The 25,684-nt window shown below is 37.8% G+C and overlaps 2 protein-coding genes across 2 annotated transcripts in view; both read right to left on the reverse strand.

Annotated features, from left to right (window-relative positions):
* Positions 1–1,553: 1,553 nt before the first annotated feature.
* On the reverse strand, positions 1,554–23,272 carry LOC129640096 (uncharacterized). The gene is made up of 3 exons (XM_055565335.1): positions 22,824–23,272; positions 6,769–6,904; positions 1,554–2,761 (listed from the first exon to the last, which is right to left on the reverse strand). The coding sequence occupies exons 1-3, from the start codon at positions 23,270–23,272 to the stop codon at positions 2,672–2,674; spliced, it is 675 nt and encodes a 224-aa protein (XP_055421310.1). The 3' UTR covers positions 1,554–2,671.
* Positions 23,273–23,456: 184 nt separating this feature from the next.
* UPRT (uracil phosphoribosyltransferase homolog) overlaps positions 23,457–25,684 on the reverse strand; it is a 30,495-nt gene continuing 28,267 nt past the window's right edge. Inside the window, exon 7 of the mRNA XM_055563794.1 lies at positions 23,457–24,653. Coding sequence (XP_055419769.1) covers positions 24,547–24,653 — 107 coding nt within the window. The 3' untranslated portion in view covers positions 23,457–24,546. The remainder of the gene's footprint in view (positions 24,654–25,684) is intronic.

The following is a 25,684-nucleotide window of genomic DNA, read 5'->3' on the forward strand; positions in this document are numbered from 1 at the left end:
TATTGGAGCTTCAGTTTCAGCATCAGTCCTTCCAATGAATATTCAGGACTGATTTCCTTTAGGATCTACTGGCTTGATCTCCCTGCTGTCCAAGGGACTCTCAAGTCTTTTCCAACACCACAGTTCAAAACCATCAGTTCTTCAGTGCTCAGCTTTCCTTATGGTCCAACTCTCACATCTATACATGACTATCGGAAAAACCATAGCATTGACTAGATGAATCTTTTTTGGCAAAGTAATGTCTCTGCTTTTTAATATGCTGCCTAGGTATGTCATAGCTTTTCTTCCAAGGAACAAGTGTCTTTTAATTTCATGACTGCACTCACCATCTGCAGTGATATTGGAGCCCAAGAAAAGAAAGTCTCTCATTGTTTACATTGTTTCCCCATCTATTTGCAATGATGTGATGGGACCAAATGCCATGATATTAGTTTTTTGAATGTTGAGTTTTAAGCCAGCTTTTTGACTCTCCTCTTTCACTTTCATCAACAGGTGCTTGAGTTCCTCTTCACTTTCTGCCATAAGGGTGGTGTCATCTGCATATCTGAGGTTATTGATATTTCTCCTGGCAATGTTGATATTCCAGTTTGTGCTTCATCCAGCCGGGCATTTTGCATGATGTACTCTGCATATAAATTAAATAAGAAAGGTGACAATATACAGCTTTGTCGTATTCCTTTCCCAATTTGAATCCAATCCATTGTTTCATGTCTAGTTCTACCTGTTGCTTCTTGACCTGCATATAGATTTCTCAGGAGGCAGGTAAGATTAGTAAGTTTGGTAATAGATTTTTGAAGGTTAAAATAATGGGCAGAAGATCTGTATAGGAAATTTTTCCCAAGAAGACATGCAGATTAGCAACTGGTACATGAAAATATGTTCTACACAATTATTCATTAGTGAAACACAAATCAATACCACAATGAGATTTCACCTCATTCTATTAGAATGTAGGAAAGTGGTCAAAATGTAGAAACTTCCTGTTTAAGTTGAATAAGTACAAGAGATGTCATGTAAAACATGATGCCTCTAGTTAACACTGATTTATGATATAGAGGAAACTTAAGAGAATAAATTCTAAGAGTTTCATCACAAGGAGAATTTTTTTCGTTTCTTTTTGCTGTATGTATATGAGATGACACAGATGACCTATGTTAATTAAACCTATTGCGGTAATCATTTCACAATACATGTAAATCAAACCATCATGTTGTATATATTAAACATATAGAGCTATGCATGTAAATTATTTCTCAAAATAGGAATAAAATAAGAAATGAAAGCCATTACCATCAACTTTATAGAAATTTAAAGGATTATAAGAGACTACTATGAAGAACTGTACATCAGCTAATCAGATAACCTAGATAAAATGGACACATTCCTAGAAACACAAAAATTATCTTCACTGTATTAGAAATTCTAGCTAGAGCATTTTGATATTTGGCAAAACTAATACAATTATGTAAAGTTTAAAAATAAAATAAAATTAAAAAAAAAATAACTCAAAAAAAAAAAAAAAAAAGAAAGAAAGAAAAGTCATGATTTCCCTGTGCTTTCAATGCACGGTGTGCAGTTTTGATCCCTGGTCAGGGAAATAAGATCCCACATGCCAGGCAGGGTGACCAAAAAAGAAAAGAAATAAAAATCATTCAAACTGGAATGTAAAAAGTAAAACTACCCATATTTATAGATAACAGGATCCTGTATAGAGAAAACTGCAAAGAATCCATAAGAAAGCCACAAAAGCTAATAAATAATTTTAACGAAGATGTAGGGTACAAGAACAATACATACAAATAAGTTTGGTTTAAATAAATCAGCAGTTAATAATCTGAAAAAAGAAATAAATAGAGCAATTCCATTTATAATGCATCTAAAAGAATAATGAGGAGTAAATTTAACCTAGGAGATGAAAGACTGAAAAACTATAAAACACTACTGATAGAAATAAAGAAAACCTAAATAAATGAAGAGACATCAAGTTTTTATTGACAAAAATACTTAATATCGTCAAGACATTCATACTACTCAAAACAATCTATAGATTTAGTACAATTTCTAGCAATATTTGAACAGCTTAATTGGTAGATATGGAATATTGATCCTCAAATTCATATGGAATAGCAAAGGGCCCCAAATAGCCAAAATAATCTTTAAAAAAGCAGAACAAATTAAGAAGACATACACTTCTTAATATCAAACCTTACTACTAAGCTACAGTAATCAAAACAGTGACAGCATGATGCTAGCATAAGGATTGACCTATAGACAGTGCAATAGAAATATTCAGTCGCCATGTCATGTCAAACTCGTTGTGACCCCATGGACTGCAGCATGCCAGGCATCCCTGTCTCTCACCATGTTCTTGAGTTTGCCCAAGTTCATGCCCATTGAATCAGTGCTGCTATCCAACCATCTGTCTCTCACCATGTTCTTGAGTTTGCCCAAATTCATGCCCATTGAATCAGTGCTGCTATCCAACCATCTCATCCTCTGTTGCCCTTTTCTCCTTCTGCTTTGAATCTTTCCCAGAATCAGGGACTTTTCCAATAGAAATGAGAAGCCAGAAATAAACCCATATGCCTATGGTCAGTTGATTTTTCACAAGTGTGTTAAGTCCATTAAATGAGAGGAGGGGCCATGTCCTGTGGCAGAGTGTTGCTCTCTGTCAGGAGAGTGAAATTCCATGTTCTTGGACCTGAAGGCATGGATTGATCATCAAGCGAGGGTTCTTGGTTTCATGATGAAGGAAAGAATCCTAGAGCCAGACAAAGAAAAGTTAAGAGAAGAGGAAACAGGTCTAAAAATACAAAGAGGAGATTGGTTCAAGATGACAGGGTAGAAGGACATGTATTCATCTTTTCCTGTGAGAACACCAAAACTGCAACTAGCTACTGAAAAACCATCAACAGGAGGACACTGGAACCCATGAAAAAAGATACCTGACATCCAAGGACAAAGGAGAAGCTGCAGTAGGATAGCAAGAGGTGTGCAATCACAAAGGTATTCCATGCAAATAGAATTCATAAGAAAGCTGGAGTAACAAAACTCATTTCATACAAAATAGACTTTAAAACAAAGATTGTTATAAGAGACAAAGAAGGACACTACATAATGATCAAGGGCTCAATCTAAGAAGCAGATATTACAATTATAAATATATATGCACCCAATATAGGAGCACCTCAATGTGTAAGGCAAATACTAACACACATAAAGAGAGAATCAATCCAGTAATACAATAATAGTGGGGGAAGTTAATACTCCACTTTTATCAATGGACAGATCATCCAGATAGAAAACTAATATGGAAACACAGGCCTTAAATGACACTTTAGATGAATTGGACTATACATTCTTCTCAAGTGCACACAGAACATTCTCCAGGATTGGCCACACGCTGGACCATAAGGAAAGTCTTGATAAATTTAAGAAAATTGAAATTCTATCAAGCATCTTTTCTGATCACAATGCTATGCAATTAGAAATAAACAAGAAAAAAAAACTCTAAAAAAACACAAACACGTGGTGGCTAAACAATATGCTACTCAACAACCATTGGATCCCTGAAGAAATAAAAAAGGAAATACAAAATACCTAGAGACAAATGAAAACCAAGACACAATGGTCCAAAACTTATGGGATGAAGCAAAAGCAATTATAAGAGGAAATTTTATAGTAATACAATCTGACCTCAAGAAACAAGAAATAATCTCAGATAAACAAGCCAATCTTACATCTGAAGCAATGAAAGAAGGACAAACAAGACTGAAAGTTAGTAGAAGGAAGGAAATCATAAATATCAGAGCAGAAATAAATGAAATAGAGACAAAGAAAACAATTCCAAAGATCAATGATACTAAAAGCTGGATCTTTGAAAAGATAAACAAAATTGATAAACCTTTAATCAGACTCACAAAGAAGAAATGTGAGAGTACTCAAATCAATAAAATTAGAAATGAAAAAGGAGAAGTTACAACTCACTCCACAGAAATACCAAGAATCAGAGACTACGATAAATAACTGTATGCCAATAAAATGGATACTCTGAAAGAAATGGACAAATTCTTAGAAAGGTAGTCTCCCTAGAGTGAACCAGGAAGAAATAGAAAATATGAACAGACCAATCACAAGCACTGAAATTGAAATTGTGATTAAAAACATCCCAACAAATGAATGGGGGTATATCTTAGTGGCAGATCACATGCTTAGCATGTATGAAGCCCTGGGTTCTGTCCCCAGTACTTCCATCTTTATGAGCTTCTGAAATAGTTCCAAAAAATTGAAGAGGAAGGAAAACTTTCTAATTCATTTTATGAGGCCACCATCACCCTGATGCAAAGCACTGACTCATTGGAAAAGACACTGATGCTGGGAAAGATTGAAGGCAGGAGGAGAAGGGAATGACATGATGAGATGGTTGGATCACATCACTGACTTGATGGACATGAGTTTGAGCAAGCTCCGGGAGTTGGTAATGGACAAGGAAGCCTGGTGTGCTGCAGTCCATGGGGTCACAAAGAGTCGGACATGATTGACTGACTGAACTGAACTTGAGAAGATAAACAAAATTGACAAACCATTATCCAGACTCATCAAGTAAAAATGGGGAAGACTCAAATCAATAAAATTGGAAATGAGTATTGAGAAGCTACAACATACCTCATGGAAATACAAAGGATAATAAGAGACTACTACAAGCAACTATATGCCAATAAAATTGACAACCTGGAAGAAATGGACAAATTCTTCTAAAAGTACAACTTCCATGACTGAAACAGACAGAAATAGAAAATATGAACAGACCAAACATTAATGCTGACATCAAAACTGTGATAAAAAATGGTCCAACAAACAAAAGTCCAAGGCCAGACGGTTTCACAGGTTAATTTTACCAAACGTTTAGAGAAGAGCTAATGCCTATCCTGCTCAAACTCTTCCAGAAAATTGTAGAGAAAGGAAAACTCCTAAACTCATTTTACTAGATCTCTATCATCCTGATACCAAAATGAGACAGAGATATCACACTCAAAAAAGAAAATTACAGGCCAGTATCACTTATGAACATATATACAAAAATCCTCAACAAAATTTTAGCAAGTAGACTCCAATAACACATTAAAATGATCAGACACCATGATCAAGTTGGTTTTATCCCAGGGATCAAGGATTCTTCAATATATGCAAATCAATCAATGTGATACACCATATTAACAAATTGGAACATAAAAACCATATGATCATCTCAATAGATGCAGAGAAAGCTTTCAATAAAATTCAACACCCATTTATGATAAAAACTCTCCAAAAGTAGGCATAGAAGGAACCTACTTCAACATACTAAAGGCCATATACAACAACAAACCGATAGCAAACCTTAGTCTCAATGGTGAAAAACTTAAAGCATTTCCTCTAAGATCCACAATAAGAAAAGAGTGCCCAGTCACCACCATTATTCCACATAGTTTTGGAAGTCCTAGCCATGGGAATCAGAGGGGGAAAAAAAGAAATAAAAGCAATCCAGATTGGAAAAGAAGTAAAATCTATTTGCACATGACATGATCCTCTACATAGAAAACCCTAACTATGCCCCAAGAAAATTACTAGAGTTAATCAATGAATATAGTAAAATCAAAAGATATAAAATTAATACACAGAAATCCTTTGCATTCCTATACACTAACAATAAAAAATCAGAAGGAGAAATCAACAATCCCATTTACCATTGCAACAAAAAGAATAAAATCCCTAGGAGTAAATCCACCTAAAGAGACAAAAGATCTGTATGCAGAAAAGTATAAGATACTGATGAAAGAAATCAAAGATGACACAAGCAGATGGAGAGATAGACCATGATCTTGGAGAGAATCAATATTGGGAGAATCAATATTGTGAAATGACTATACTACCCAAAGCAATCTACATTTTCAATGCAACCCCTATCAAACTAGCAATGCCATTTTTCACAGAACTAAAAGAAAAAGTTTCACAATTTGCATGGAGACACAAAAGACCCCAAAGAGCCAAAGCAATCTTGAGAAAGAAAAATGGAGCTGGAGGAATCAACCTTTCTGATTTCAGACTATACTGAAAGGCCATAGTCATCAAGATAGTATGGTACTGGGAGAAAATCAGAAATACAGACCAATGGAACAAGATACAAAGCCCATAGATAAACTCAAACCCACAGGGGCACCTTTTATTTGACAAAGGAGGCAAACATATACAATGGAAAAAACACAGTCTCTTCAATGAGTGGTGCTAGGAAAACTGGACAGCTACATGTAAAACAATGAAACTAGAACACTTCTGAACACCATACACAAAAATAAATTTAAGATGGATTAAAGACTTATATGTAAGACCAGAAACTGTAAAGCTGTTAGAGGAAAACATAGGCAATACACTCTGACAAATCACAGCAAGATCTTTTTTGACCACCTCCTAGAATAATGGAAATAAAAACAAAATTTTTTTAAAGTGGGACCTAAATATACTTTAAAACTTCTGCAAAGGAAACAATAAACAAGATTGAAAGACAACCCTCAGAATTGGATAAAATAATTGCAAATGAAACAACTGAAAAACAGAGTCCATAAAGCTCAAAATCAGAAAAACAAACAGCCCAATCAAAAAATGGCAGAAGACCTAAACAGACATTTCTCCAAAGAAGACATACAGATGACCAACAAACACATAAAGATGCTCAGCCACCACCAATTATTAGAGAAATGCAAATCAAAAGTACAATGACGTATCACCTACCTCACACAATTCAGAATGGCCATCATCAAAAAATCTACAAATAAATGCTGGAGAGGATGTGGAGAAAAGGAACCTTCTTAAACTGTTGATGGGAATATAAACTGATGCAGGCATTATGGAGAACAATATGGAGATTCTGTAAAAAACGAGAAATAAATCTACTATATGACCCAGCAATACCACTACTGGGCATATACCCTGAGAAAATAGCAATTCTAAAAAACACATGTACCCCAATGTTCATGCAGTACTATTTACAATAGCCAGGACATAGTGGCTACCTAGCTTGTCCAAAGAAAGGCAATGCGAAACTACTGCACAATTGCACTCATTTCACATGCTAGTAAAGTAATGCTCAAAATTCTCCAAGCCAGCTTCAACAGTACATGAACCATGAACTTCCAGATGTTCAATCTGGATTTAGAAAAGACAGAGGAACCAGCGATCAAATTGCCAACATCCATTGGATCATTGAGAAAGCAAGAGAGTTCCAAAAAAACATCTACTTCTGCTTTATTGACTATGCCAAAGCCTTTGACTGTGTGGACCACAACAAACTGTGGAAATTCTTAAAGAGATGGGAATACCAGACCACCTGACCTGCCTCTTGAGAAATCTGTATGTAGGTCAGGAACCAAAAGTTAATACTGGACATGGAACAACAGACTGGTTCCAAATACGGAAAGGAGTATGTCAAGGCTGAATATTGTCACCCTGCTTATTGAACTTATATGCAGAGTACATCATGAGAAATGCTGAGCTGGATGAATCACAAGCTGGAATCAAAATTGTCGGGAGAAATATCAATAACCTCAGATATGCAAATGACACCACCCTTATGGCAAAATCGAGGAAGAATTAAAGAGCCTCTTGATGAAAGTGAAAGAGGAGAGTGAAAAAGTTGGCTTAACTCAATATTCAGAAAACGAAGATCATGGCATCTGGTCCCATCACTTCATGGCAAATAGATGGGGAAACTGTGGAAACAGTGACAGACTTTATTTTGGGGTGCTCCAAAATCACTGCAGATGGTGACTGTAGTGGTGAAATTAAAAGACGCTTGCTCCTTAGAAGAAAAGCTATGACCAACCTAGGCAGTATATTAAAAAGCAGAGATTTTACTTTACCAACAAAGGTCCATCCAGTCAAATCTATGGTTTTTCCAGTGGTCATGCATGGATGCGGGAGTTGGACTATAAAGAAAACTGAGCACTGAAGAACTGATGGTTTTGAACTGTGATGTTGGAGAAGACTCTTGAGAGTCCATTGGACGACTGCAAGGAGATCCAACCAGTCCATCTTAAAGGAAATCAGTCCTGAATATTCATCGGAAGGACTGATGCTGAAGCTGAAATTCCAATACTTTGGCCACCTAATGTGAAGAACTGACTCACTGGAAAAGACCCTGATGCTGGGAAAGATTGAAGGCAGGAGAAAGGGACAACAGAGGCTGAGATGGTTGAATGGCATCACCGACTCAATGGACATGAGTTTGAGTAAACTCTGGGAGTTGGTGATGGACAGGGAGGCCTGGCGTGCTGCAGTCCATATGGTCACAAAGAGTTGGACACGACTGAGGAACTAAACTGACTGACTGAAACTGTCCATTGACAGATGAATGAATAAACATGTGGTACATATATACAATGGAATATTGCTCAGCCATAAAAAAGAATGAATTTGAGTCAGTTCTAGTGAGGTGGATGATCCTAGAGCCTGTACCTGTGGCGGATTCATTTCGATATTTGGCAAAACCAATACAATATTGTACAGTTTAAAAATAAAATAAAATTAAAAATAAAATAAAATAAAATTAAAAATAAAATAAAATATACCAAAAAATAAAAATGTTCAGAATTTTATCATAAGCACAAGGTACATGATAAAAAAAAAAAGATGAACAGGTGAAAGAAATAAAATGTTATTGTGGAAAAAAAAGTGATATATGTCAGAAAGAGAAGAGCAAATATCATATATTAACATTATATATAGAATCTAGAAAAATGGTACTGATGAACCTACTTGCAGGGAAGGAATGGAGATGCAGATATAGAGAAAGAGCTTGTGGACACAGAGGGGGAAGGAGAGAGTGGGGCAAATGGAGAAAGTAACATCAACATATTAATATATACAGTATAAAATAGATAGCTGTTGACAAGTTTCGATATAACACAAGGTGACAAGCCAGGTGCTCTGTGATCACCTAGAGGGATCATGGGATGGAGGCAGGAGAGGCAGGCTCAAGAGGGAGGTGATATATGTATAATTATGGCTGATTTGCATTGCTGTACAGCAGAAGCCAACACAACATTGTAAAGCAATTTTTGTCCAATTATAAAATAAGCTTTAAAAATGGGCAAAGAACATGTGTACATCCGTGGCGGATTCATGTTGATGTATGGCAAAACCAATACAATATTGTAAAGTAATTAACCTCCAATTAAAATAAATAAATTTATATTTTAAAAAAAATTAAAAAAATTGACCCTTATTCTGAGAATGAAGTAAAAATCAAAAAAAAATTTAAAAATTAAAATGGGCAAAGAACTAAAATAGACAGTTCTGCAAAGAAGATTCCAAATGGACAATAAGCACAGGAGAAAATGATCAAAATCTTTGGTCATCAGGATAATTTAAATAAAAACTACAAAGAGGTATTACTTCATATCCATTAGTGTATCTATTATGTATGTAATTACAAGTGTTAGTGAGAATGTAGAGAAAGTAGAGGAGAAGGCACTGGCGATCCACTCCAATACTCTTGCCTGGAAAATCCCATGGATGGAGGAGCCTGGTAGGTTGCAGTCCATGGGGTGGCGAAGAGTCGGACATGACTGAGCGACTTCATTTTCACTTTTCATTTTCATGCACTGGAGAAGGAAATGGCAACCCACTCCAGTATTCTTGCCTGGAGAATCCCAGGGATGGGGGTGCCTGGTGGGCTGCTGTCTCTGGGGTGGCACAGAGTCAGACATGACTGACGCAACTTAGCAGCAGCAGCAGAGAAAGTAGAACTATCGTACATTGCTGTTGAAAAAGTAAAATGGTACAGCTGCTGTGAAAAAGTTTACCAACTTCTCAAAAAGCTAAACACAGAATTACCATGACCCAGCAATTCCATCCCTGCATACATACTAAAAATTGAAAACAGAGACTCAAACAGATACTTATATGTTAATGCTCATTGCAGCTTTATCACAATACCTGAAAGGCAGAAACAACCCAAGCGCCCATCATCAGATGAATGAATAAACAAATATTAGTATATACATACAATGGAATATCATTCAGCCTTAGAGGAATGACTTTCTGATACATGCTAAAATAAAAACCTTGAAAAATTACGCATGCCAGACACAAAAGCATATATACTATATGACTCCACTTAACATGAAATATCTAGATTCAGCAAATTCATAGAGAGAGAAAGAAGATATAAGGACACCAGGGTATGGAGTGAGAGGAGAATGGGAAACCATTGCTTAATGGTTAGAGAGTTTCTGTTATGGACAATAAAAAATGAAATAAATAGTGGTATGGTTGTACAACATTGTAAATATAATTAATGCCACTGACATGTGCACTTAAAATTATTAAAATGGCAAATTTTACATTATGTGTATTTTACCATGAAAAATAAAAACAGAGAAAAACATTCCTGGATAAATAAGAAATGAGAGAATATGATGCTAGAAGCTCTGCCTAATAAGAAATATGAAAGAAGTTTCTTTGGTATGAAAATAAGTTACCTCAGACCACTAATTCAAATTCATACACACAAAGAGTATCAGTAAAAGCATATATTGATTCATAATATAATTATAAATGAATATATAAATGCACATTTCTTTCCTTTTTGCTTTAATAAAAGCAATTGTCCAAAACAATCTGCATATAATGTAACATATAATACTATCATATACTAGGAGGGAGCAAAGCCATATCAGAGTAAGGAAATGATACAAGATAGTTAAGTTGAATCTACACAAAATAATGGGGGAAAAAAGAAATGATAAATAGGAAGGTTAATATAACAAACTCTATGACTATACTTTTGTTCTTTTCTAAGTTTCTTTAAAAGACATAAAATTATACAAAGCAGAGGAACCCCATGAGATCAAATTGACAACATCCATTGGATCATTGAAAAAGCAAGAAAGTTCCAGAAAAACATCTACTTCTGCTTTATTGCCTATGCCAAAGCCTTTGACTGTGTGGATCACAACAAACTGTGGAAAACTTTTAAAAAGATGGGAATACCAGACCACCTTACCTGCCTCCTGAGAAATATGTATGCAGGTCAAAAAGCAACAGTTAGAATCTGACATGAAACAATGGACTAGTTTCAAACTGGGAAAGGAGTACATCAAGGCTGTATATTGTTACCCTGCTTATTTAACTTATATGCAGAATACATCATGCGAAATAACAGGCTGGATGAAGCACAAGCTGGAATCAACATTGTCGGGAGAAATATCAATAACCTCCGATATGCAGATGACACCACCTTTATGGCAGAAACTGAAGAACTAAAGAGCCTCTTGATGAAAGTAAAAGAGGAGAGTGAAAAAGTTGGCTTCCTTCAAAAAAAAAAAAAAACTCAACCTTCAAAAAACAAAGATCCTAGCATCCAGTCCCATCACTTCATGGCAAATAGATGGGGAAATAATGGAAACAGTGAGAGACTTTATTTTGGGGGGCTCCAAAATCACTGCAGATGATGAATGCAACCATGAAATTAAAAGACGCTTGCTCCTTGGAAGAAAAGTTATGACCAAGCTAGACAGCATGTTAAAAAGCAGTGACACTACTTTGCTGACAAAGGTCCATCCAGTCAAAGCTATGGCTTTTCCAGTAGTCATGTATGGATGTTAGAGTTGGACTATAAAGAAAGCAGAGTGCCAAAGAATTGATGCTTTTGAACTGTGGTGTTGGAGAAGACTCTTGACAATCCCTTGGACTGCAAGGAGATCCAACCAGTCCGTCCTAAAGGAAATCAGTCCTGAATATTCATTGGAAGGACTGATGCTGAAGCTGAAACTCCAATACTTTGGCCACCTGATGCAAAAAACTGACTCACTGGAAAAGACCCCGATGCTGGGAAAGACTGAAGGTTGGAGGAGAAGGGGACGACAGAGGATGAGATGGTTGAATGGTATCACCAATTCAATGGACATGAGTTTGAGGAAGCTCCGGGAGTTGGTGATGGGCAAAGGAAGCCTGGGGTGCTATAGTCCATGCGGTCTCAGAGTCAGATACAACTGAGCGACCGAACTGAACTGAATTATAACAATGAACTGTTGGGTTTGTAACATTTAGATGTAATACACATAACAATAACAAAGAAGGGGAAGAAAGAATAGAGCTATACAGGAGTAACATTTCTGTTATTGGAATTAAGTCAGTATGAATCTAAACTAGATTCTGGTAAACTGAGATGTATATGGTAAGCCCTGCAGTCTAAAGTAACCAATAAGTAAATAACTCAAAAATATAGTGAACAATAATTAAAGTGTAATATTATAAAACTTAATACAAAAGAAAGTAGGGAAGGGAGAATGGAGGAACAAGAAAGATACACAACATACAGAAATGAAAAAGTAAAATGGCAGACATAAACTCAAGTACATCAATAATAATATTAAATGTGAATGAATTAATCAATACAATCAAAAGGCAGAGATAAAATGGATAAAATAATATCCAACTACATGCTGTTTATAGCAGAGAGTTTAGATTCAAAAATAAAAGTAGGCTGAAAGTAAAGATAAATCATGCAAAGAGCAGAGAGGGTGGGACAAATTAAGAGAGTAGCATTGATATATATACATTACCATGTGTAAAATAGATAGGTAGTAGGAAGCTGCTATATAACACAGTGAACACAGCTCAGTGCTGTGATGACCTAGAGAGGAGGGATGGGGATGGGGTGGGAAGGAGGCTCAGCAGGGGGTAATATATGTATACACATGGCCGATTCACATTGTTGTATGGCAAAAACCTACATAACACTGTAAAGCAATTATCCTCCAATTAAAAAACAGAGTATGGGAAAATAGGAATATTTGTTCCTTGAGAGATCAACTTGTGTCAAGTGGTGAGTGGGAACAGGCTCAGAGAAAGAAAATTATACCTGTCCATATTGTATGCATTAATTTGTATGATAAACTAATAAAGATGTATTTTAAAATTATGCAGAAAAAAAGAATAAAGTCGAAAACTTTCCTTACAATATACGTGTAAATCGACTGAAAAATGGACTATATATGATTACATTTATATCAAATGTTCAGCATCAGTTCAGTTCAGTCGCTCAGTCATGTCCGACTCTTCGCGACCCCATGAAGCGCGCCATGCCTCCCTGTCCATCACCAACTCCAGGAGTTCACCCAAACTCACGTCCATTGAGTTGGTGATGCCATCCAACCATCTCATCCTCTGTCATCCCCTTCTCCTCCTGCCCACAATCCCTTCCAGCATCAGGGTCTTTTTCAATGAGTCAACTCTTCGCATCAGGTGGCCAAAGTATTGGAGTTTCAGCTTCAGCATCAGTCCTTCCAAAGAACACCCAGGACTGATCTCCTTTAGAATGGACTGGTTGGATCTCCTTGCAGTCCAAGGGACTCTCAAGAGTCTTCTCCAACACCACAGTTCAAAAGCATCAGTTCTTCGGCACTCAGCTTTCTTCACAGTCCAACTTTCACATCCATACATGACCACTGCAAAAACCATAGCCTTGACTAGACGGACCTTTGTTGGCAAAGTAATGTCTCTGCTTTTGAATATGCTATCTAGGTTGGTCATAACTTTCCTTCTAAGGAGTAAGCACCTTTTAATTTCATGGCTGAAATGTTCAGCATAGGCCAATCCAAAAAAATAAGAAGTAGTTTAGTGGTTTCTAGGGACTGGTGGAAGGAAAATAGAGTGACTACTAATAAATATAGGATTTCATATTAGGTTGATGAAAATGTTCTGGCATTAGATTGTGGTGGTTGCTCAATTTTATGAATATACTAAAAACCATTGAATAAAATGTTTTAAGGGTTATTTCATGGTATGTGAATTATTTCTCAATAAAAAGTTGGCAGAAGACAAAGGCATGAAAGCTTACATACATTTATGAATGTGTGCTCATGTGCCAACATGAAAGCAACCAAAGAATTGCTCCCTGCTAGATTCCTCTACTTTCGTAGGGGATCTATGGAAGTAAGAGTAGGGAGGATACTGTAAAACTATACAACCCTTCCCCACATCACTTCAACTTCCCTTTTTCGTACTTGATCCAGTGATTTCAGGACCAGGACTACAATAGTACTTGCCAGAACCATGATGATCCCTAAGCAAGAAATTCTGTTTAAACCTTCAAAACTTTATGCCAGAATTTATCAGGTCCTTTTGGGATGGATTATACTTTTGAGAGAGTCAGTTTCTAGGCAGGTTGATAAGAAGTCTAGAGGTCCCCAAGGAGAGAGGGGTCTGGAATTCTCAAGGAGGAGGAAAGGACAAACTTTTTTTTCTCACTCTACATTCCTTATAGAATGTCTTAGTCATATAAAATGTTTTTTTTTTCTTTAAGCCTGGAACTGATGATTACACAACAAACAACTCAGTTTAAACTCTGTACTAGGGATTATATAACAACAATGTATCCTGCTTGAGGACAGTTTCTCCTTTCTGAAAACCTTCTGACTAATCCTATCTTAGAATGCATATTACACTGGGTCTGGGAATGGGTCTGGTAGGATCTTTCTATTGTTAAATTCTAATCCTGTTATCCTAAAATTTAAATTGTGGGAGTGGGTATGGTAAAATTTTTACAACCTTGAGACATTCTTTTGATTAATTGTAATAACCAATTTAAAAAAAGTATATAACTCCCTTGCTAACACTAGCAAAGGAGGCACTCTCCATCCCCCTTGTGATGTCTATGTCAGAAGCTTTCTCTGTCCCTTTTCTTACTTTAATAAAACTCTGCTACACAAAAGCTCTTGCGTGATCAAGCCTGGTCCCTGGTCCTGAAACTAAATCTTCTTCAGAGATCACGAATCTGACACCATTCACCGTAAGCTATCATTTTCAACCCCCTACTGCAAAACTGGAATTGACAATGACTGCAGCTGTATTGCCTAGTGGCCAAGATAGCCCACTAGTTTTTTATCTGTGTAACCCTACTCTGTATGAATGGAAATGGACTGAAAGGAAAGCATTTGCTAGACTTACTGTTGTTGCTAGCAATTTGAACCAACACTATCACTGAATCTAACCTTCCTTCCAAAGATGGGAAGGTTTGGTTTAAAATCAATAACAAATACAAAGAAGGAAAAATAGCAACTGATGGTAAAAGAATGAATAAATGGCTTAATGGAACAAGAGGGGTCCAACATTACACTGGTTCTTCAAGAGAGGTTCAGAGGAAGAGAAAAATATTTATGCACACAGACTGGTATAATTATACAGATGCCCAACACAGGATGAAGCTGTATATGTGCCCAGACCAGTCCCATTTTGGACCTTAACAAGGTTAAATAGAAACCTGAAAGTGTGAATGGTATTACTCTGAGAGATATACTGGTCATGTGCTATGATGATGAACAGTATCAACTGTTAATGGCTGAATGGAACTCTATTAATGTACCAGTATCTTTTGATTTATAAACAATATCATTTAGGAAGAAACTTCTAATAATTATGCTCTACTAAACTATCAAATCATGCACCATACAGCTACTGGAAAACTGATCACTGTGTTGACTGTAAGCTTTGGTCACCTAATATTTATGTTCCTGGCTATTATGGACAGAATATAGCAGGTGCATGCCTATGATGCTAAAATGTGCTGTGCATATCCTAGTTTCTGTATGCGTAAAGCTATTAAATAAAATAGAAACAATGGGTTTTTGATAGGAATAAGGTAGTAGGCATCGTAGTGTTAGCTTGTGTCCCCACAGGAAATGACCCTACCTTGAGGCAAGGAGGGCTTGGGGAGGCCTTTATGGCATACTTGGAAAAGGAAATGGCAACCACTCCAGCACTTTTGCCAAGAAAATCCCATGAACAGAGGAGCCTGGTAGGCTACGGTCCATGGGGTTGTGAAGAGTCAGACACGACTGAGCGACTTCACTTTCACTTGTCACTTTCACGCATTGGAGAAGGAAATGGCAACCACTCCAGTATTCTTACCTGGAGAGTCCCAGGGACAGAGGAGCCAGTGGGCTGCCGTCTATGGGGTCGCACAGAGTCGGACATGACTGAAGTGACTTAGCAGCAGCAGCAGAGTAAATTACATCTAGGTGTAACTACTATCCATATAACCTTAGTAAGAAGGACCCAACACTTTTGGGTACAAAATGTGTTTCCTAGTCACACTCAGGCAATTAGTATACAATGGCAACAACATGCCTGGTAGACTGTTCCATAAGATAGAAGATATTGGTCATGATACAGAAGAGAGCTGTAGGAGAGACAGGTGCCAGTTTAAGCATCAAAACACAAACTCATTTCACTTTTAATGAGTGGCAAACAGAAGAAAAAGTTGTGTTAGTGAGAACAGACCAATCAGCAGGGATACTCTTTCAGAAGAAAAGAAAAGAAAAAAAAAGAATGGGAATCAGCCTGGGGAGATGATGGAGCTTTAGTGAACTAGAGTGAACAGATTCAATGAATAATGCTGTGCAATGCTAGGCCTCAAGGTTGGGAAAAGCCTTGCACTCTAATCCTCAACAGGGTCTCTTGACAATTTAAAAACAGACTGAGCCTGAATCAGCAATGGATCGTTGACTCCAGCTAGGGCACATTTCTAGAAACATTTTAGACCTTCAGACTTATAGAAGTTCTCTGGGGGCAAAGAGTTATTTGCATTGATGTAACTCTGCTACCCTTCATCCCAAGAATGGATCAAAATAAGATATACCCTGTAGTGTAGTTATAGCAGGAATCAGAACTATACTGAATCACACTCTTCTACTTGCTGTAAGAAAGAGACAGGCCCTGCTACACAACAGCACACAATGGAGACAGTCTCAGTAAAAGCATGGGAACTACAAAGAGATGACTAGCTTTGTTTCCATATTAGGGACAAAATTCATATGTTGACCCTAACCTCCAGTAACTCAGAATGTGACTGTATAGGAGACAGGGCCTCTAAAGAGGTGATTAAGTTAAAATGAGGCCATTAGCGTAGCCCTTTCCAAGTGGCGCTAGTGGTAAAGATGTAAGAGATGCGGGTTCGACCCCTGGGTCAGGAAGGTCCTCTGGAGGTGGGCATGGCAACCCACTCCAGTATTCTTGCCTGGAGAATCCTATAAACAGAGGAGCCTGGTGGGCTACAGTCCATAGGGTCTCAAAGTGTCAGACATGACTGAAGCAACTTAGTACATATGTATTATGACTGGCATCCTTATAAGAAATGAGAGCATGCAAGTGAAGACATGGGATGTGTACACACAGAGGAAAGACCATGTGAGGATAGAGGAGGCAGCTATCTGCAAGCCAAGAAGAGTCCTCAGAAGAAACTAAACCTGCCAACAACTTTATCTTGGACTTCTAGACTACAGAACTAAGAAAATAAATTTCTACTGTTTAAGTCACTCAGTCTATGGTATTTTGTTATGGCAACACTAGCAAATTAATACACATATAACTTAGAACCTGGAAATTACCAAAATCCTGGCCAGTTGCAACAATCAGTTCAGTTCAGTTCAGTCACTCAGTCGTGTCCGACTCTTTGCCAACCCCATGAATCGCAGCACACCAGGCCTCCCTGTCCATCACCAACTCCCGGAGTTCACTCAGACTCATGTCCATCAAGTCAGTGATGCCATCCACCCGTCTCATCCTCTGTCGTCCCCTTCTCCTCCTGCCCCCAATCCCTCCCAGCATCAGAGTCTTTTCCAATGAGTCAACTCTTCGCATGAGGTGGCCAAAGTACTGGAGTTTCAGCTTTAGCATCATTCCTTCCAAAGAACTCCCAGGGCTGATCTCCTTCAGAATGGACTGGTTGGATCTCCTTGCAGTCCATGGGACTCTCAAGAGTCTTCTCCAAACAATAGCCATACATAATAACATCTTGTAAGTGGATAAAGGCCAGTTATGCTGGAAAGTATAAAAGATACTTCTCTGATTTTTACTGGCATGTGGAAAGAAACAAAACTGGACTATAACCATAGTGTGAAAGAATTTAATATTAGCATTGCTGGTAAGATTCTATTACTTCATATAAATATTGATAAGTTTATGTATTGGGAAATTAAATTAAAGACTCCTTAGAATGTGGTATCAATGGAAACCGGTTGGTGTTAAAAGGAACTAGATGTAGTTAACATCAGTTAATTAATGTGATTCAATGAAGTTAATTAATGTGATTCTACACAAGTTTATCATAAGGTACAAATAACTATCAGGTAAAGACAAAGTAATACAAAAATATGGAGATTTATATAATGGTTTTATAGGATGGACTAGTTGTTTCTTCATGTCTATCAGTACCTCCATGCTGGGCATATTCATGTTAATATATTACTGTATATTTTATATAAATGCTATTCTAAATACAGGTACTAAGAAAAATACCATCATTTTCCTGTAAGTGAGCCAAAGATCAAGAGCGCAAATTTTGCAGGAAAGAGTTAACTTAGCAGGTCTTAGGTGCTCAAAATTTGCACACTCCCTAAAGAGTTTATTTTGTTAAAGGCTCTTTTCCAACTACTAGGAATTGAGCTCTTAGAATGTTTTAACTCATAGAACTGTTTCTGTACGCTCGGAGCTTTGAAACACACTATACCAATATGTCTAGGTGGTCTGTGTAAGTAATGTGATTTATGGTGAACATTTGCTTTTCTTAGGTGATCTGTTTTGCAAACTGATCAATCATGCAGGCACTGGGTACCTATGTGACCAAATCCCAATAAAAACTCTGGAGTCTTAAGCAAATGAACTTCCCTGGTAGACTACACTTTGCACACATTATTCCATCTATAGATAGAGGAATTAAGTGTATCCTGTGCAGTTCTACCAGAAGAGGACTCTTGGAAGCCTGTATCTGATTTTCTTCAGACTTTAGCCCATGCACCTTGATGATTGTGCTTCATATTCTTTTGCTGTAATAAATCATAAACATAATGAATTCTGATTCCTAATGAGTTCTGAGTGGTCTGGGGGATCCTTGACATAAGCACACATCAGTTCAGTTCAACACAGAAATACCCAATTAACATAAAAGAAAGCAGTAATGGAGGAATAGACAAACAAAATAAGATATATAAGACATATAGAAAACAAACAGCAAAATGGCAGATGTAAACCCTACTGGCACCCCACTCCAGTACTCTTGCCTGGAAAATCCCATGGACGGAGGAGCCTGGTAGGCTGCAGTCCATGGGGTCGCTAAGAGTCGGACACGACTGGGCGACGTCACTTTCACTTTTCACTTTCATGCATTGGAGAAGGAAATGGCAACCCACTCCAGTGTTCTTGCCTGGAGAATCCCAGGGACGGTGGGGCCTAGTGGGCTGCCGTCTATGGGGTCGCACAGAGTCGGACATGACTGAAGCAACTTAGCAGCAGCAAACTCTACTTCATTACTAATTGCATTAAATATAAATGGAAGAATAACAGCAGATGTATTAATAACATGCAAGAAAGATGGTGAAGCAACATCTTTATGCTAATGAAAGAATAAAAAAAAAAAAAAACTGCCAACCTAAAATTCCACACTGGCGAAATATCTTTCAAAGCAGAGGTGAAGGAACTTCCCTTGGCCATCCAATGGTTAAAATGCCACACTTCCACTGCAGCAGGGCATAGATTAGATCCTTGGTTGGTGAAGTAAGATCCTGCATGCTGCATGGCACAGCCAAAGAGTGAAAACAAAAAAAAAGCAGAGGTGAAATGAAGACTTTCTCAAACACCCAAAAGCTGAAAGACTCTCTTACTAGGAGACCTGCACTATAAGAAAGATTAAAGGAAGTCTTTTGTGTAGAAAGAAAAATAATATGTGAAACCTGAATCTATACAAATAAATGGAAAGCACCCAATATGGATAAATTAAAATGACTTTTCCCCTTATTTCTTCTTACATAATTTTAAAAGATAACTGTTGACAGCAAAAAATAATAATAACACATTGCAGAGTTGAACATGTGTAGAAGCAAAATGTATGACAATAACAGCACAAAGGCTGGGGAAGGGGGAATGGAAGCATTTTAAGTTCTGAAAGGTGAAATAGATTGTGATAAGTTAAAGGTATATATACTATAAACCCTAAAGAAACCACTAAAAAAGCATTATATCTAATAAACGATTAAAAAAGACAAAATAGAATCATAAATATTCAATTAATCCAAAGAAGGTCAAAAAGAAGACAAAGCAAATAAAGAACAAATGGGACTTAACAGAAGGCAAATAGCAAAATGGCAGATTAAAACCAAGCATATCAATAATCACATTAATTAAAATGATCTAAACACACCAATTTAAAAAGAGATTGTTGAACTGGATTACAAAAAGAAAGAGCTAACTCCAGGCTTCCTGAAGGAAACCCCGGGTTAAATATAAAAACACAGTAAGTTAAAAGTAAAAGAATGAGAAAAAATATACCATATACTATCAAAAGAAAGCTGGAATGTTTATATTAGTAACAGCCGAAGTAGATTTCAGAACAAAGAATATTACCATGGATAAAAGGAGACATTTCATAATGACAAAGTGTCAATCCATCAAGAGGACAAAACAATCTCAAAAGTTCATGCACTTAACAACATAGCTTCAAAACATATGAAGGAAAAACTGATAGAATTGAAAAGAGAAACAGATGAATCCAAAATTTGTCCGAGATTTCAACACCACCTCTCAATAATTGATGGAAGGAATAGACAGAAAATTTGTAAATAAATCAAAGACCTGAGCAACACTATCAATCAACATAACCTAATTGACATTTATAGAACACTCCATGCAACAACAGTAGTTATACACATACTTCTAAAGCACACAGGGAAGATTTACCAAGAGAGACTATAGTATGAGCCATAAAACAAATAATTTAAAATTGAAAAGGATTCAAATCATATGAAATGTATTCTCTGAATTAAATTAGGAGTCAATATTGAAAAGGAATCTAGAAAATCCAATAAATATTTGAAAATTATATAGCACATTTCTAAACAGCCTTAGGTCAAAGAAGAAATCAAAAGGGAAATGAAAAAGTATTTTGACCCAAATGAAATGAAAACACATTTCAAAATTTGTGGGGTGTAACTAAACCAGTATGTATAGGGAAATTTGTACCATTAAATGCTTACATAAGAAGAACTGTCTGAAAAAAAAAAAAAAAAGGAATGTCTGAAATCAAGTTGTGGCCACCAGACCAGCAACATGGGTATCACCAAGGAATTCACATATGCAAGTCCTTGGGCCCTACTTCAGACCTACTGAAACAGAAACTCCAGGCCTGAGGCCCAGCCATCTGTGGCCCTCCAAGTGATTCTGCAGGACGTTCAACTTTTGAGAGACACTGATGTATACTGCTTCTTGTTTTTATTGTGTTAGGATTTCTTCAACACGGAGTCTACAGTTTATACTGTGGTAAAGTTCATGTCATTAAAAACAATATATTTTTGGATAGTCTGCTAATTTTTTGTCATTTACAAAACTTCCTGGGCTCAAAGAGTCCTGGCAAGTGATTGTGCTGTGCTTAGTCATTCAGTTGTGTCCAACTCTTTGCAATCCCAAGGACTTCTCTATCATGGGGATTCTGCAGGCAAGAATACTGGAGTGGGTTGCCATGCCTTCTCAACCCAGGGATTGAACCCGGGTCTCCCGTATTGCAGGCGGATTCTTTACCATCAAGCCACGAGGGAAGCCATCAGGCAAGTGATTAATTCTACAAATAATGCTTCATTTGTTAAAAAGATCCAAACTTCAGAAGACATAGTTACAACTGTTTTTGAAATCTCCAGGGGAAATGTAACACCACTGAACAATTCCTACTGCCTATAGTAGGAATTCTCTTCATGTTGGAACAAAATATAATCAATTACCAATCTTGTATAGTGAAGAAAAGGAACAAAGACATATTAAATTTAAATAGCTGATAATATAAAATTAATTTGCTTGAAATATGGTTTTATAACTATACTCAAATATGAATTTGTCTCATGTTCTAGAAAGTCACTTCTAACAAAATATTGAAACCCTAATATAAGCACTACCTCAGAAGCACTGATGCCTACAGTGGTAAACAGCATCTTTCCAACTAATTCAATGCATCAACCTAAAGAAGCTCTGGTCTCTATCTAAATTTGCTGACTCACATCTTTCCTGGGATAAGGAGAGAAAGATTTTGGTTTCAACGCACTTCAGTTACAGCTTCTGCTAATCAGGAAAAAAGGAAATCCACATTGTATCAAAATATTTAACTGACAAATATAGATGATAAGAATATGAAAGCAACATTTGCCTTGGAAGAATTGTAATATGGGTAATCTATTAATCTTGGTTTGTTATGACAGTATTCAAAAATAAAGGGAAAAATATAGTGAAGTGCTTCTAGACTCCAAAGGGAAAATGTAATCCATTCTATACCAGTTTTTCTTCCTTTTCCCAAATCTTTGCTGACTTCTATCAGCTTTGGTTTTCTGTGAGTATGGTTTCAGTGTGTCTGTCCTCTGATGCCCTCTGGTAACACCTACCATATTACTTGGGTTTCTCTTACCTTGGACGTGGGGTATTTCTTCACGGCTACTCCAGTAAAGCTCAGCCACTGCTCCTTACCTTGGACGAGGGGTATCTCCTCACCACCGCCCTTCCTGGCCTTCAACATGGGATATCGCCTCTAGGCCCTCCTGCACCCGCGCAGCCACCACTCCTTGGACGTGGGGTTGGTCCTCCTGGCCTCCGCCCCTGACCTCAGATGTGGGGTAGTTCCTCTCGGCCGCCACCCCTAACCTCGTACATGGGGTAGCTCCTTCCTGCCACCACCCCTGATCTCGGACTTGGGTAGCTCTTCTCTGCCGTTCCTGCGCCGTTGCAGCCTGGCACTCTCGGCCGCTGCCCCTTACCTCGGACGTGGGGTAACTCCTCTTGGCCACCGCCCTTCGGGTATGGGTTCCCTCGGCTTCTGCCCCTGAGCTCGGACGTGGGGTAGCTCCTCTCGGCCGCGCTTAGTGCGCCGGTCGCAGCCGCCGTCGCGCTTAGTGCGCCGGTCGCAGCCGCCGTCGCGCTTAGTGCGCCGGTCGCAGCCGCCGTCGCGCTTAGTGCGCCGGTCGCAGCCGCCGTCGCGCTTAGTGCGCCGGTCGCAGCCGCCGTCGCGCTTAGTGCGCCGGTCGCAGCCGCCGTCGCGCTTAGTGCGCCGGTCGCAGCCGCCGTCGCGCTTAGTGCGCCGGTCGCAGCCGCCGTCGCGCTTAGTGCGCCGGTCGCAGCCGCCGTCGCGCTTAGTGCGCCGGTCGCAGCCGCCGTCGCGCTTAGTGCGCCGGTCGCAGCCGCCGTCGCGCTTAGTGCTGCGATTCATGGGGTGGCGAAGAGTCGGACACGACTGAGCGACTGAACTGAACTGAACTGATCTGCTTTGGTTCTTTTTAAGAAACTGCCTGCTACTCTTTTCGGGTTTTTTTGTTTATTTGTTTTAAACAGAAGCCACAACAGCTGCCTATGGGACTATGGGAGTATAATCAATCAAGTAATCAACCAGCCACCACTGTTAAAATGTTTTAATATCAATGTAAAATGAGATCAGGATTTTACAAGCAAGTTTCAGAATGTGAACAGCGATTTCTAACATGATTTCTCTTCTTTTCAGGAGCCTAAATATAAACACATATAAGTCTTAGGATTTTTTTAATATCAAGGTATTTTTCCCATTTTAATACAACTATAATTGACAAACATGCAAAATAACTAAGCTCCAAATCAAAGACTTTTAGTAGAAACATCCAAGTGAAAAATGAAGCATTCTAATTTACTTATTGGCCATAAACTCAGCAAGAAACCATCTTTCCTCCCATATCTCAGAAAAACCACCAACTAATTTATTTCTAGTGCATCAATACCATTAACACTATTTAGCCCTCCTTTGTCAGCATCCAGATATCCCTGGTTCAGACTAAGTAAATTAATGTCACAGTTCCAGTGCTGGAAATGCCCTACCATCCTCTTCACTGCATTACACTGACAAGGCACCTACCAATAATGCATAGGGTAGGAAACGAGCCTCGAAGAACATAATGGCTTGACTGAAGAGTGCCAATTGAGTGAGGATATTAGTGGAAATGTAAAATTCTAGGAGGTATTCTTTTTTCATTCTCTCCAAGTTACCAACATGTATAGTACCACAAAGTAAAGAGTAGGGGAAGGTAACAACAGCCACCTACATGAAATCTCCCTAGAACTAAAAGCAAACTAAACAAAATGCAAACTATAGTGGGCCAATGAACTGACTTCCATTTGGGTTTTATCTGTGGCTGCAAGAAACCTCTAAACTGAGGTTCATAAATTAGGCAACAGTTTCAATGCACTGAGGAATCAGCAATTTGTATAAGAGCATTATTAAAGCATTTTCAGAGTTGTATGTGCTTCATTGTTGAATTTGGTACCAACGGTCAAGAAATAACTAAATAATAATAAAAAAAACCTCAAGTATTTCCTTTTTACTATACCTACTTCCAAACATTACAAAGTATCTTTAACACAATTTTCTATGTCATCCCTTAAGTGAATTAGCCAAACAGGTAGAAACTCAAAACATAACTGTAATATTACACAGAAGAATAATTTTCCTTCAATAACTTAGTCTGTTCCAAAGTATTTCTGTCCAAAATGTGTAGGTGCAACAGGATGAACTTCAGTAGTTAAAATTGTGATCTCTGGAAACTCTTGAATGATTGATTTGGCACCTTCAAAAATAAAAGAAAAATTGTCATTATGGTGGGATTTTTTTTATAACATTACCTAGAATTCAGTAATTTTATGGTCAGTCAATAGGTCTACTACTGACAGAAGACAGAGAGCAATAACCTTTGGACAAATAGTTAGACTTGGTTAATCTCTTATTTATATAATTTCTGATACCTGAAAAGTTTTTATAGTAGTCAGACTATGTTTCCACCCATTCACTAATAAATTCTTAGAATCAAACTGTTTTGTATTCAATACATGAAAAATATATTCAGTTATAGCAACTTTTCCCCTAACGAGTCGTTTGTTTTATTTTAAAGGCAGCTGATAGAGAGAATACAGTCCTTCTGGAAACAGGATCATACATTAGATGATGGTTTCTCAATTGGAACACTGTTGAAACAAGTGCAAAGACTTTTTTATTATATCACAGAAAGCTACTTTTTGAGAATTTATAACTCTAGCCTGGGCGGGGAGGAGGTGGAGGAGGAAAGGACAGAGACTAGCTTGGATCCCAGTCAAACTAAAAAGCCATAGCAAGGATGCTACAGAGTAAGATTTTTTCATCTATAATGTCAAAGAATGAGTATCCTATTCTACTAACGCATATATATGGAATTTAGAAAAATGGTAACAATAACCCTGTATGCAAGACAGCAAAAGAGACACAGATGTATAGAACAGTCTTTTGGACTCTGTGGGAGAGGGCGAAGGCGGGATGATTTGGGAGAGTGGCATTGAAACATGTAAATTATCATATGTGAAACAAATCGCCAGTCCAGGTTTGTTGCATGATACAGGGTGCTCGGGGCTGGTATACTGGGATGACCCAGAGGGATGGGACAGGGAGGGAGGAGGGAGGGGGGTTCAGGATGGGGAACACATGTACACCCATGGCGGATTCATGTCAATGTATGGCAAAACCAATACAATATTGTAAAGTTAAAAAATAAAAAAAATAAAAAATAAAAGAACTAACAGTTACTTTTCTACTCCCAAAGACAGAAAACCCAATAATTATTTGGTGATC

Source organism: Bubalus kerabau, chromosome X (genome assembly GCF_029407905.1).
Source record: "Bubalus kerabau isolate K-KA32 ecotype Philippines breed swamp buffalo chromosome X, PCC_UOA_SB_1v2, whole genome shotgun sequence".
Taxonomy (NCBI): Eukaryota; Metazoa; Chordata; class Mammalia; order Artiodactyla; family Bovidae; genus Bubalus; species Bubalus kerabau.

Bases quoted from the DNA above. Each gene is read 5' to 3' on its own strand.
- LOC129640096 (XM_055565335.1), bottom strand. From the start codon at position 23,272: ATGAATCGCAGCACTAAGCGCGACGGCGGCTGCGACCGGCGCACTAAG. The intron at 6,905-22,823 runs GTAAGGGGCAGC...CGTTTTTTACAG, and splicing joins GGAGTTACCCCACGTCCGAG to AATCTCCATATTGTTCTCCA. The intron at 2,762-6,768 runs GTAGGTGATACG...GTCTGGCTCTAG, and splicing joins GCCATTCTGAATTGTGTGAG to GATTCTTTCCTTCATCATGA.